This window comes from Toxotes jaculatrix, chromosome 5, assembly GCF_017976425.1.
Source record: "Toxotes jaculatrix isolate fToxJac2 chromosome 5, fToxJac2.pri, whole genome shotgun sequence".
In the NCBI taxonomy this organism is placed as follows: domain Eukaryota; kingdom Metazoa; phylum Chordata; class Actinopteri; family Toxotidae; genus Toxotes; species Toxotes jaculatrix.
This window is the reverse complement of record NC_054398.1, coordinates 9,597,564-9,611,535: the sequence shown is the minus strand read 5'-3', so window position 1 is coordinate 9,611,535 and position 13,972 is coordinate 9,597,564. Positions and strand designations below refer to the sequence as shown.

Sequence of the window (13,972 nt, the reverse complement as noted above, 5' to 3'; positions counted from 1 at the left end):
GTGGATTAAAATTAAATTGAGCTTTTGTACTGTTTGTCTGACAAAAATAAGCAAGCTGAAGACATTACCACGGACTCTGAAAAACTGAAGGCTACTTTGTCTATTTTGTAGGCTAAATGATAATCAGTTAATAGCGGAAATAATCGGCAGATTAATCAATAAAAAAAGTACATATATACATTATGTGTGTTTATGTGTAGACATGCTTTTATCACTTGATTGTTATTACATTTTCCATTTGACTTATTACTGTCATTGATAAATTATTTATCATAACGTTGATACATGCTCTGAGTTTTCTATATTCATCATATTCTTGTCATGGCTAATAGCTGCTCGTTAAGTATATTTGTACATGCATGGACATCTTGTGCAGAGTAACAGACATGACTGTACTTGCGCATGCTTCATCTATACTATCAGTGTGTTTGTGGTGGTTGGATAATTGGAGTGGTAAAAGCAGCAGGGATTTAGAAAATATTCTCCTCATTAATCAGGATCAGTGTTCCCTCTGCTAATGATCCAGAGGAGACTATGCAGTCCCCAAGCCACTTTCCTCTCTTCCAGTTCCCCACTGCTGCTTTCTAGGAAAACCCGTCTCCCAGCGCAATCACTCTCTCTTTCTTCCTTTCTTGATCTCAAGTACCCCCGGTCACTCCGCTCCGCTTCACTGCCCTCTGGCACACATACTGTGAGATGGGGGTTTTTGGGGGAGGTGGGTGCAAATGGAGCAGAAAGGCGCATCTGCATGCCACATCTTAGGAAATACATCTCTCTCCTCTTGACTGGGTAAAGGGAGACAAATAGTCCTAAAGAAGCCTTAATAAATTTGTTTACACCTTTCTTCACACAGTGATGCAGAATCCCCTCCACCCTCATTCCCAGTGGTCCTGGACCATTATTGGCTCTGAGAAGGAGCAAGCTCAATGGGTGCTTAGTTCTCTGTTCTCTCAAAGGCAGCTGCCTGAAGTTGGCGTTTGGTAGAAAAATCCTATCATACTCAAGAGTTGCCACATCAAACCATCCTGCTTTCTGTAATGGTGGAATCAAATGTGGAAATAGTTACTCAAGTATCGTAAATGTAAGCTTACCTCTCTCGATAAACACAACTTAGCAGGTCAAATAGAAGTGTTCTAGGTCTACATCAGTGGCAGCTTTGCCAAAATTTAGCCTATTATAGAGGAAAAGGCAATTGTTTGTACAGCATGGAAACATATATTACATCACTCTTAGGTACAAAGAGTCTTTGTGTTCACAGATGGGATTTTCTCATGCAAATGTTTGCCTCACCTAATTTTGTTACAACAGCTCAAGATATTGTGCTGTGTCCTCTGAAAAATAGAGAATATTATATTATCCTGTTCTATCAAAGAAACGTATGAGGTGATAGAAGACGCCATATCCGAGGCACTCATGTCAGACCACAGCGTCGCTATTAAGCACTTTGTCAGACGCATTTGGGAAGTGCTTTCTACCAAGCTAATCCAATTGGCTAGATTGATTAGCAGTTAAAAGCCTTTCTTCCTCTGGTCCGAGCAATCCGTTCCAAATGCTGCCCAGTGGGCTAGTTTTAGCTGGGCTGGCCCACCGGATCAGTTGGTGCCAGGCTCACTTCCTGTGTAGGGTTTCACCGGGTGCGATCAATACACGCAGACAGCTAATTGGATGAACACTGACACTCACATTTCTCTTCTCTTCACTTTATGGTCCAGAGAATAAAAGCTGAATATGGGTTTATAGGGGAGTGTCCTGTCTGTTACAGTAGGTAATATAACAGCAGAGTTTATGGGAATGCAGTGTAGTAATAGGCTGTATCATTTGTGTGTCTGTGTCAATTAAGTGAATGTGCTGTTATTTCATGGCCAGTGATCCAGCGTGTCACCCTGCAAGTGCTGGACTGCAACCTCAGACATCGTCCCTCACTCCATTACCACCTCACACACACTCAAACCACGCCTTACTCAGTACAAACACTGATGCTGGTTACCTTACATAACCCCTGTTCTTCCCTCTCTCTTTCTCCCTCTCTGTCGGCTTGTTTTTCTCTTCTCTGTCTGTTCTGTACATGTCTGGACAGAATGACCAAGTACGACGTAAAGAACTACCTGGAAAAGATCTATAACGTCCCAGTAGGAGCAGTCCGCACCAGGATACAGTTTGGTGAGTGTCCTCACTGCTTTGCACAAGCACGTACAGAGAGCTGATAACATTTACAGAACTTTGAGTGGTTGACGCTAACTCATTAAATATTAATATTACTCATATACTTACTGGTACTACAGGACAATAATTTTTTTTTGAGCCAGACCAGCAGTTATTAATTACAGAAGCGTGAGGACTAGCTCCCGCTATAGGTCTTCACAAGTCCATTCTGGTCCTAGTAACTGAGACCTAAGTTAGGGCTGGGTCCAAATTATTTTTAGTCTGAGTCTGGTAGGATCCCATTGTATAACCACGGGTCAAGGGTCTTTTTACCAGTATGTCTTATACCAGAATGGATCCAGGTGGACTTTGAATCATATCTGTTCATGTGGTGCATCATCACTACATGAGAAAAATGTGTTTGACATAAGATGGAGAGTGTGAACAGTGAAGTGCTGGAAAAATGAAGTTTTTTTTTTTTCAAAAACGGCTGCTCTGTGGTTGTTGGGGCGTCAAGATGCTGCCAGGGTTGGTTTTCTTTCTCCATTTGGGCCAACAGCATTTTGGGTTGGGTCTTAACATCCTTGGGTCTTTCCGAATCAGGTCTAACTGTCCACGGGTCAGTTTCAGATCAGTTCTAAACCTCAAGCTTATCACTTACCAATTTTACTCTTCAAGTCCTACATGGTGAGACAAACACACACAGGTGCAGGGATGGGAATTGATGAGATTTTGTTGATACCAGCCCCATTATCAATTATGTTGATGCGTTAGTCTGAAACTGAGTGATTTTTGTCTACCTAGGTGGGTCTTAATCTGCCTGGGCTGGCTGCCTAAGTAGAGCCTATGAATGGGAAATGCTGCATTACAACTAGCACCGTTGTCTTTCTTTGTGAATTGAAGCCATGCTTTGGAGCAGTTCTTCCTCCCTGCTATGACTCCTTCTTGTTTTGAAGTTTCCAGCAGCGTAGATGCATGGATTTGAAGTCATCATTTTGTGTTGCACAACTGTTAGAAGAACATGCTGGCATCGATAAAAGGAATTAACAAGCCCGGAGGCATACGATTCCGATGGCTCAGACTATTTGGAACCGGTTCTCAACTGGAATTCTCAATTCCCATCCCTACACAGGAGTCATAAACAGATTTCAATTTTGGTTCCGCCAGGCTTGAAGCGATGACTCCACACTGTGGGTAGGTGGAATAACTGACATAAACAATAACCCTGCACAGGTCAGTGCCATGATAAGGATTTGACTTTGTTGCCAGTGTAGAATGTATTTTATTTGTCACATCACATCCTGTTTCGTGACTATGAAGAGTGTTTGAGAATTGGGGGGGGGGGGGGGGGGGGGGGGGGGGGGGGGGGGGGGCCTTACAATGCAGACATCATCGACTGAGTCACTGGCTTATGACAAGGAAAACTAGTGGTGGAAGAACATAACACACATCTATTCAAAGACATTAAGTACATCCAAACTGTTGAGAAAGAGGGTGTTAAAGCAGTGATAAAAACACTTGAGTCATGGTATGCAATACCAAGCCACAAATGTTTCATCCAAATTAAAAAAAAATATATCCTAAAGTTGTGCTGTGACTATTGTGAATAATTTGAACAAATGTTACACACACACACACACACACACACACACACACACACACACACACACACACACACACACACACAAACACTTTTACCTCTTATTAAGCTCTCCCAAAAGTTAAATTGTGCTGAAATTTGCTATGAAATATTTCATATTGACAAGAAACAAATTATTATTCTAATTATATAAATTACTATTTACTATTTACTACTAATTATTTATAATTATAATAATTATGTCTGTAATATACAAGGCTGCACACCACAACCTAATATTGAAAATATATGGTTAAATAATCTGTGCAGCTTCGTTTCCACCTAAAATCTTTCTTTGAAGTATGAAACCTTAACTGTCTTTTTGTTTGAAAGATGATTATAAAAACTTACAGCAGCTGTGGTCAACTCAAATTCATATTACGAAATATTCCAATGATAAAAAAATTGTAGAAATGCAGAAAGTAATATCAAAACATAGAAACTTCCGAATGTACTTCTGCAGCATGATCTGCCCAATGCAGTCCATCGACGTGCTCGGTATGTTGCACTCAAAGTATCACAAAATTATTGTGACAATTGTATTGCCATTTTTGTGGCCAAATTTGAAACGGTTATTAAACTATTGCAAATTTTACTTTTAAACTTAATTTGTAATGCAAAGTTATGGCTTTGAGATGTTTTTGATCAATGATTTAAAAAAAAAACGTTAACAGACTAAATCTTCGGTTTCACTAGTATTTTTGTCTAGATGAAAGTAACGTGGTTCATATTGTGTTATTTCTACTATAATAATTTGAGTTAACTCTATACTAAAAGTCTTTTAATAGTTAGTTGTCAGATTTGTAAATTAAATTTTGGTTATGGTGTATGAAATTCACAGAAAGATGATTTTTGTTTTGGGAAGCATAAAGTCAGATTTATTCTGTTTTGGAGACTGTCAGCGGTGGTTAGCAGCGATTAGCAATTTCAGCTTGCGATATAGATGGTCTTCCCACTGACATGCAGCAGCGGGAGTGCTTTCCAGCGGCTAGTTGCGGTAGTGGTTAGCGTGCCTGGCTCTCTTTTCCCCCTAACACACACAGCTGCTTATCTGACAATCTGCTGCTGCAGCACTCCAGCCTCCAGCTGTCCCAGGACACCCCATGCTCCTTCCACACAAACACATACTATTCACTTACAAAACTTGCAACTTCAGGGCCCTAAGTGCCCCATGCCCTCTTACATCCATCCCAACCCAAAACTCCCCCCCAACCCCTCGCCAGGGATGATCACAGAGCCAAGAACAGTGTTATATCATTGACTTAATGATCCTCTTGGCTTTTTATGGGGGGAGGAAACGACTTTTGCACAGACTGATTTGAGGGCTCTCTACAAGTTTAGGAATTTGCAAATTCATAGAAGAACAGAAAGAGAGGACATATGGACGAATTGAGCTTGGGGAGACATTGAGGGACAAGCTAAGAAGAGGAGGCATGAGCCCCCTCCATGCTGCGCCTGAAGGGCCACGAGGAGCCCCCTCTACCTCTGGAGGAGAGACTGGGAAGATGAAGTGGAGGGAGGGAGGAGGAGAGAGGCGCCTAGCTTAGCCTAGCCTACAGTGTGGAGGACCCATTAACGCTGTTTATTAGGGTTGTGTCATTAAAAGCTAGGGGAAAAGGAAAGCCCCTCAGGAGGGTGGGTGTAAGAAAAGCAGTGAGTGTTTGGGGAACAGAGTAGGATAGAGAAGAAAGGGCGGCTCAGGGCCGCAGGTGATCCTGAGGTGCGTCAGAGAAGGTATCCCTGTTTGCGTCAGGAGTTCCACTCTATTGGCAGTGTAGAGACGGGAATAGGCAGAGAAGAGCGAGGGGCGCAAACGACCCTTTTTTCCCCTCCATGGGCGGCAGGGGTATTTTGGAAGGGGTTGCCATGGTTACCCCTCCGGCCTGGGATTTGTAACATGATAGCTGGCTGCCAAACCGCAATCTCGAAGTGGGAGAAATTGTGCTTGCGTTTGCGACTGTTGTATGAAAGGTCTGTCTGTGTGTCTGTATGTGTTAGGAAAGGGCTACACAAAGTAAGAGAGACACTTTGTACCTTTTCAAGGTGTGCAAGTGTGTGCACGTACGCCCGTGTCTTGTGTGTATTTTGCTTATGGAGGGACAGGTCAGGGTCTTACCCTGCTGTTTCTGAGGTTGTAGCGTTTCCCTGTGGATTTCCTCAGCAGCCTACTTACACGTACACACTCTCATACAAATACACATCACACACACACGTGCGCGTGCACACAGGCACACACACACACTTGGTTACCTCTGTCTCCCACCCACACAGGGGCCTCCAGTTAGCCAGGGGGGCGTGGAGGGGAGGTGTTTTACAACCCTGCTCAGGGCTTTCCCTGAGCAGTGGGCTGCCTGGCTAGTGATTACTAGCTACATGTACTACACACACACACACACACACACAAATGACTCATTACAGTGGAATGTTTCCCTTGTTTTTCATGTCATAAACCGTTCCCATGGCAATGGCAGTTACTCAGAGGGCCTGTTGACTTTGACCACCAGGGTCTCATTGAGATTAGAGTTTGAAAGCAGAAGTGAACTGTTTGATGCTCTGGTCATTATCCGACATCGACACTGGAGTTTCTGTCATAATGTAAAGATTTTGTTACCTGTGCTAAGTGCCTGTAAGTTTTGTAAGTTTCAGCTTTTGATTTATTTGAAGCCAAGTACGTAGCCTCCCTTCACACACACTCACACACACACACACACACACACACACACACACACACACACACAGAAATGGGCAAGACACACACACACATACATGCACTCAGCAGCTCCTCGAGTCCCCTGTCATCCAGACTGAGAGGTCTGACAGGAGAGAGGGATGATGTCATCATCATCATCTCCAGTCGGTGAAGACGTTAACCTGCCACACATAGTCATCAAGATCAGGCTCTGCTTTGCCACACATACACACAAAATATGATACGCATCTACAAGGACGTGTACAAAAATGAGTTCTAAAATATCTGATGATCAGATAGGAATGACACATAATTGGATAATTGCAGCACAGGTAAATAGATTTCAGGACTCTGCCTCAGTAATTTCTCTCCTGTGGGTGGGCGATATGGCTAAAAGTTTTCTATCAGAGCCTATGTAATTTTAAAAATACTAAAATGAAAAATTATTGTCATAAACAATGAGTCTTATGGCTATTTTGTGGATTAATCAATGATTCATTTAGTTTTTATAACATCACAGAAGAATGAAAATTGGAACCATCAAATATTTGCAGAAATGACATGATTAGTTATTTATCGAAAGAGTTTTGATTTCACTTACAGTCAATTGAGTCCTCAACTAATTGTTGCAGTTCTGATAATGATATATACATTGTTGGAGCTCTTCAAAGATTAAAACAATAAATAAATCAAGTGAAAGTTATTGTGTGTCTCGTTACTTTCCAGTGAATTATATCTTTTAATTTGAGGTACTTCATTAAATTGATGCAAAAACACTGACTCTGTCCTGCTCGATCATTTGTAATTATCACATTCATGAACGTAGTCATTGTCATCACTCTGTTCCTCTGACTGCTCTCTAACAACCGGAATTTGCTCATATTTTGTTGTTCCTGTTTGTCCACAAATGCAATACCTGCTGTTGTTTGTTCTTCTTAGGCTCCAACAAGAAGAGGAATCACCTGAATCAGAGGGTCAAGAAGCCTGACTATAAAGTAGCCTACATTCAGCTGGTGAGACACACACACACCTTCACACAATCACACACTTACACACACTCATCCTCCTACTCCCAGTGTTTTCTGGTCAGTGTGTTGTTGGAGTAACATTAGCTCATGGACTCCTGTCCAGTACAGAGTGGGAGGTGGAGACCTCTCCACAAAAACTTTCTCCAACACTATGTCCACTGTGTTGTTGTTGTTTTTTATTTTTATTTTTTTTTCTTATTTTGGGGGCTAAATTAATAAACACAACGCCCAGAAGGAAAGGACATTTTTGGGGCCATGATCATATTGTCCATTGCCAACCTTGTTTGTACTATGTTGCATGTCCTTCTCCTCCTCTCCTCCATTCCCAGCTGTCCAATCTTCCTTCTTTCACCCAGCCCGGCCATCGGCAGGAGGGTCCCCCATATGAGCCAGGTTCTGCTCAAGGTTTCTTCCTGTTAAAGGGGAGTTTTTCCTTGCCACTGTCGCCTTAAGTGCTTGCTCTGGGGTCAGGCTCTGGGTCTCTGTAAAGCGCTTCTTAAGAGAGACCCTGTGATGCACACACACATAGAAAGACACACAAATCACACACCTTGCATCTCTGTCCTGTGTGGTTCACACACTCTGGCTGCCCTCTTGAGAAAGCAGCAGTCTGGGTTCTTGCAGGCCCTGAGGGTGAAAGGTTGTCTTTGGTTACATGCCAGACTTATTACAGGAAATATTGAAATATGGTTGTCATCTGGTATAGCTCTCCTTTCTGTGCATGTGCGTTGTGCCATAGATGGAATACGAGTAATCATGTGCGCTTAGTGCGTGCGTGCTTGAAGAGTCGCTCCTGATGGCGGCGTGTCAGCCCAGACTCATTGCATCATGGCTATTGCCTTCACACCTGTGTTTGAGGTGAGCTTTGGGTCAGGAAGGCCCATTCCCTGCGCGTCTTGCCAATGTTTGAAGTCTGTTAGTCTTTGAAATCAAACAAACCTCCCTTCAAAATGTCAAAAAAGTCACTGTTTTAATGCTCCTTTGATGCAGATGTGAAAAGCAAGGGGCCTTTGTTTCGTGCCTGCCGTTTTGATCTTACCCAGATAAATCAACAGCGGTGTAGACGCTTGTTTACGCTGTGCCGCCCACCGGACTGGGAGCCATCAATCTTGAAACGGATGAATAATGAAAATTGTCTAAACACGACAATTTGAAAGAGGATACATAATTGAAGCAGCCATGAATCTTTTAAAGGGGAGACTTCCTCTTGTCTGACACCAAGGAAGTGGCCTGTGATTTTGTGTGCGTCTGGAATTCCCAGTGGAGTCAGTAGTGATGCTTCTGTCTCACCAGACGCACACGACGATGATAGGTGTGAGGATGCGGAACAACACACACACGCATCTGTGACATGTGTGCATCATTCATGCATGCTGAGCCCTGGAGGACTGATGTTTTTCCTTGAGTGTCATTCGCTCTGTAGTCGCAATCACATCGCGGTTTTCTGAAGTCATGCTCATTTGACGGTGAACAGCGGGCAGAAATGCTGAGATGCAGGCTCTTTGTGCTTAAAAAGGGTTTGATATAAAACCGAATATCCGGCCTGTTTCTCTGGCAGGTTTTCGGAAAAACATGCTCTCTCTCAACTCCCTTTCCTACCTCACTCTCTCTCTCTTGTGTGCGCGCGCACACACACACAAACACACACACACACACACACACACACACACACATACACAAACTCACACACACAGAGCCCCAGAAAACCCTCCTTTCTTTTGCAGCGGTGGGTAGAAAACAAGATTGTTCCTAATTGACTCCACATGTGGGAGAGTGTTCTGTGGGTCGATGCTCACACCGCGGTCCCCCCATCCGACCCTCATCCTTCCCTCTCCCCCTTCACTGCCCCTGCTCCCTCCATCAGCTAATATTCCAGCAGTAATACATTTGCGCTCTCTCTCTCTCTCTCCCCCTCTCTCTCTCCCCCTCATTCCTTACTCTTGGTTTGTGGTTGAGGGGAGGCCTCCCGTTAGCGGGGTTCCGTGACGGCCATTTTCCTCAGGCTTAGGGGGGACCCCAGTATCGGGGGAAGAGATAGCGTCTGCATGTGTGAAATGTGCACTGTGTGTGGGAAAGTGTGTATGTGTGTATGAGGGGGCTGCGAGGGTTGAGCAGGGGAGGTGAGTAAGGGCATGATGGAGTCATGCCAGAGCAGGGAGGTCCAGAGACGGGGCAAAGCGATCGGGCGGGGGGGGGGGGGGGGTAGACTGTGTGTGTGAGAGAGAGGGTGGTGGTGCTGGTGCTGGTGCTGGGGTGACAAAAACAGCAGCACAAAATGAAAAATCTTGAGTCTATCAGACTGCTTTTAGGTCTGGCTGCACTTCAGTGGGACTGGTGTGTTTAGAGTCAGACTGCTTTCATGCACCGCTAGGACTAGCTGAGGGCTAACTCTAGCCGCTACGCTCGGGGTAACACTTGTTTCTGATTTTCGCAGTCAACTCATACTGTTCCATCTATTTGATGCTGTAAAGGGCTGATGTTGGAAAATCCGATCCTGCACTGTACTTTTTGACCTCTTGTAGACATTACTTCATATACAGTAGGTGTAATTAGATTTCTTGTCTGGTTCACTGCACCTTTGTTTAGGTACATTTTCCTCATGTTTTTTTTTTAGAATATTCCAGTACTGACTAAGCAAGTCACATTACCTTTATTACCAGGAAAACCTGTAGCATTTCCTGTAGTTAACTTGGATCAAAATCAGGATGTGTCTGGTAGTGAAGAAGGCTTAAAAAAAAATAATAATAAAAAACAGCCAGCCATGTTCATAATGCATGTCAGACCCTGTGGTTTACCCTTATTAAATTCTCTTGGCACATCTCACCGCTTAAGTGCACCATGCCACCATTTCCAGTTAAACGTTACTTTCATTTGAAACCTTTGTAAACCCAATGTAGTGCTTTTCATAAAAGAGAAAGCACTCCACATCCGAAATTATAGTAATTTTTGAATGTTTTCAGTCATTGTTCGGCAACATTATTGGCAGTCAAACATTTACGATAAAGTACTCTCTGCCTGGCATGTAAATGAAAAGGCTGTGGTGAGTTTTGGTCTCAGGAGTTATTTTCTCTCTTTGGAGTGGCAGCTAGTTTGCAAGCGAGCTTTGCTGGCTGATGCCAGCTGCAGCACTTCAGTGGGCTGAGTGCTCAGAGTGCATGTTGAAAGCTCCTGGAGGGTGACGCTGTGAATATATGAATGGGATGTCTGACCAGTCTCAGGTTTTCTGAATGATCCAGTTTAGTGCCACATTGTGCTGTAAATGTCAAATGTATGCTGTAAAAGTAACGTTGTCCAATCAGTAGATCGTCTACAGCCGATTGGTCCTCTGCTAACATGCTGTATTTTAACATTGCTTACAGTGATTTGGAATAATTTCCTTTGTAGCTCTGTGGTTGTACCTTCTTTGTGTTGGAAAAACAGTTTTGAAAAATAAAATGTAGAGGAGAGGCTGTGAAGGAGTGAAGGTTCTCCATCATGTTATTGTAGAACTGTGATGGTGTCTGTGTAGCGGAAAGAATCTCAGACATTTTCCTCAAGTTGTTTTCAAAGGAGGTCAGAAGGGAGGAGCAGCAGTTTGTGTTCTTTGCGTGTTGGGCACCTCATGGCACGTCCAGGCACCTGTGGGATGCTTGTAACCATTTAGCACAAAAATCCACACGGGTTAACCGTTGTTTGACAGTCGGTATACACCTAGTAAAATCACACAGAGATTAGAAGTCCATGTGCATCAACAGTCATCGGGGCTGGCACGGAGTCTTTTAAGCATCACCGTAAGTCCGTCTTTTTTGTGGGATGTGGTAGGACAAATCCCACACAAGCTCCATTCAGAAGAGTTTGTCTGTAGACAAAAGCTCATTTCACTCCGCCACAGCAGAGTCTGCATAAGGGCAAAAGCAGTGAAAGTAGATGATGAGTGAAAAGTTTGCAGCAGAAGGGAGAGCAGATGGTCCAAGGGGCTGTCACGATACTGACCTTTCATTGTCATGAAGTGAGCAGCTAGTTTTGTTTACACATAAATGAGTGATGCCACTATTTTGATATTAGTCACAAACTATTTCTCCACATCTGAGGACAGCCAAGACCCATGTACGCATATCACAGATACTTTTAAATTAGTAAAATTGTAATTTCCATAACATTAAAACATACAAACACAAATTTAGTGTGGTCATCTGTTCTAACACGTCTTAAGAGGTTGTGTTTATTTCCCTAGCTTACAAAATTGAACCCTAAAAATAACCATTTTTTAAAGAGATCTGGAAAATGGTGATCTTGGTCATTCTTCTGGGGACATTTGCACATATTAAAAGCAGATCTTTTTCACACACGCAAAGCTTTTTTTGCCAGAAATAGCTCTGCACTGTTGTTTATGTGCTTGGTGGCCAAGTTTTCATAAAAGTAGTTAAAAAAAAAAAAAAAAAAAAAAGGTGTCAAGGTTTCTCTCCGGGGCCCTGGTCACTGACAGCATTGCAGCAAACCAGATGCACCAGTCAGATTGCCCCAGAGCAATGTCCCGACCCAGCGACCACAGAACAAAACAAGATATGGGGTTGGACCAACAGTTGTAGAATAAGTGGTAGCTTTATTCAAATTGCTCATTTCCCGTGTTTCTTTCTGTCGCTTTCTCCACCCCCGCTCGATCCACGGGGAAGGCATCACTCGAAGTGGAGGAGAACGGGGAGCGAGAGAGAGGGAGAGGGAGAAACAAACAAACAGAGGGAGAGACTGAGTGGCAAACATGGAGGAGTTGTGACACAGCTGAAAAGGAGGAGAGAGAAAGAAACAGCTGTATTGAGAGTGATTATGAGAGGGAATCTGTGGCCAAGTCTCACTCTCCTCTCTGTTTGACTGACACTAGATGGCAACGTTTTGCTGTACAGCTTTTCTCACTAGCCTCCTTCCATCTCCTATCTGCTCCTGACTCCTTGTTGCTTAACAATAGACCCTCTGGGTTTGTGTGTGTATATGTGTGACTGTGTGTTTCTGGCTGGACTTAGGGGTGGTGGTGTAGAAGGGGTACAGGGTGGGGGGCTGCAAACCCCCGTGACCCCCCGCCTCTTCCTCCCGTTCCTGTTCTCCGCTCTGAGCGAAGCCCCGGCTCTCTGGAGCTGGAGGTGCTGAATCAGTCGGTCGGGCCGAGGGGGAAATCTTGCTTATCTGTGTGGAATTTTATTATTTTCAACTATTTGGATCATGATGGCTCCCGCTCTCCTTCCCTCCCTCTTCCTCCTTTTCACCTTGTCACGCAAACACAGGCTTTCCTTACACAGCCTTGTCTGTCTGTCTGCCGCTCTGCTTCCTTCCCTTCCCTCTGCTGCCTCACCCTTGCTTATCACACCAATTAACATTTTTAACTTCTGCCACTTTCTTCCCCCCCCAGTGCTCTCTTCCCCTCTCTCTCTCATTTTTCTCTTTCTCATAGAGCTGAATGATTTATCATATAACTACAATTTCAGTTCATACCATTAGTAATTCTTACATGACCATGCTTCTCCAATAGGATAAGCTCTCTTTCAGTGGACTAGAATACAGTAGCTAGCCAGGCTTCTCGTGCTGTAAATCTTAATGCAATTCAAAGCCAGCACGCCAATCAGAATAAGTGGAGGAGTGGACAATGCAACTCTCCTTGAAATTTGAAACTCTACTTTTCACAGAAAAGGGCATCCCCTTATTCCTTGTGAGTATACTTAGTGAAAAAGTATTATACAGTAAAGATAGCCAGGGTTATCATCTTCAAATAATGTCTCAATGTCTTGTTCATTAAAAAAAAAAAAAAAAAAAAAAACTATTCTGGACAGAAGCAGTATTTAAACAAAACACAGAAACAAAAGACTGTGAATTCACAGGAAACACATTGAACTGTCAGAAGATGCTCAGGCATTCTACCCACAGCTACTGTGTTTTATTAATATACTGCATACCAGAAGCTTTAAGGAAAAAACAATATAAAAAAAACTGCCAGTCCCTCAATTTGTTGCTTCAATTTGCTTACATATCACCACAAAGGACAAAATGATGAAGCTATCAAGGCCAAGCAAACTTTTCCGGAAAATCTGCACTCCAACTGCGCAAACATGTTTAACAAGAGCCTTATTGAGTGATTCACTATGTCCAGTGAGTTCTCAGGCACAGTTTCAGAAGCAACATTTTTATTAAATGTTTTTACTAAGAATTTGGACACCCCACCCACCCCCCCCCAAAAAAATTGCAGTAACAGTTCCAAGTGAGAAAAATCACGATAGTCCTCCTCCTTTCACTTAAACGTATCTGTCAGCACTCTACATGTATAAATCTTCAGTGGGAAGGAATGGGCTGATACACTAATTAGCATGTTTACATACATGTGTGTGTGCACACACGTGCATGTATGCTGGTGGTGAGCCTAATAAAAGGAGAAGCTTTTCCTGGCAATCAAGCTAAGCTGAAAGGCCCCCATCTCCCTATGTGTCTCCTGATTTGGAAAATTCACTCCCA

At 43.4% G+C, this 13,972-nt stretch overlaps 1 protein-coding gene across 2 annotated transcripts in view; it reads left to right on the top strand.

Moving 5' to 3' along the window:
• Positions 1–13,972, top strand: part of mrpl23 (mitochondrial ribosomal protein L23) — a 37,445-nt gene that overhangs the window by 10,005 nt on the left and 13,468 nt on the right. For both annotated transcript variants that reach the window (XR_005894093.1, XM_041038487.1), the window contains exons 3-4: positions 2,078–2,160; positions 7,410–7,483. Coding sequence is in view for 1 of the 2 variants with exons in the window: in XM_041038487.1 (XP_040894421.1) it covers positions 2,078–2,160; positions 7,410–7,483 (157 nt within the window). In the remaining variant the exon portion in view is untranslated. The remainder of the gene's footprint in view (positions 1–2,077; positions 2,161–7,409; positions 7,484–13,972) is intronic.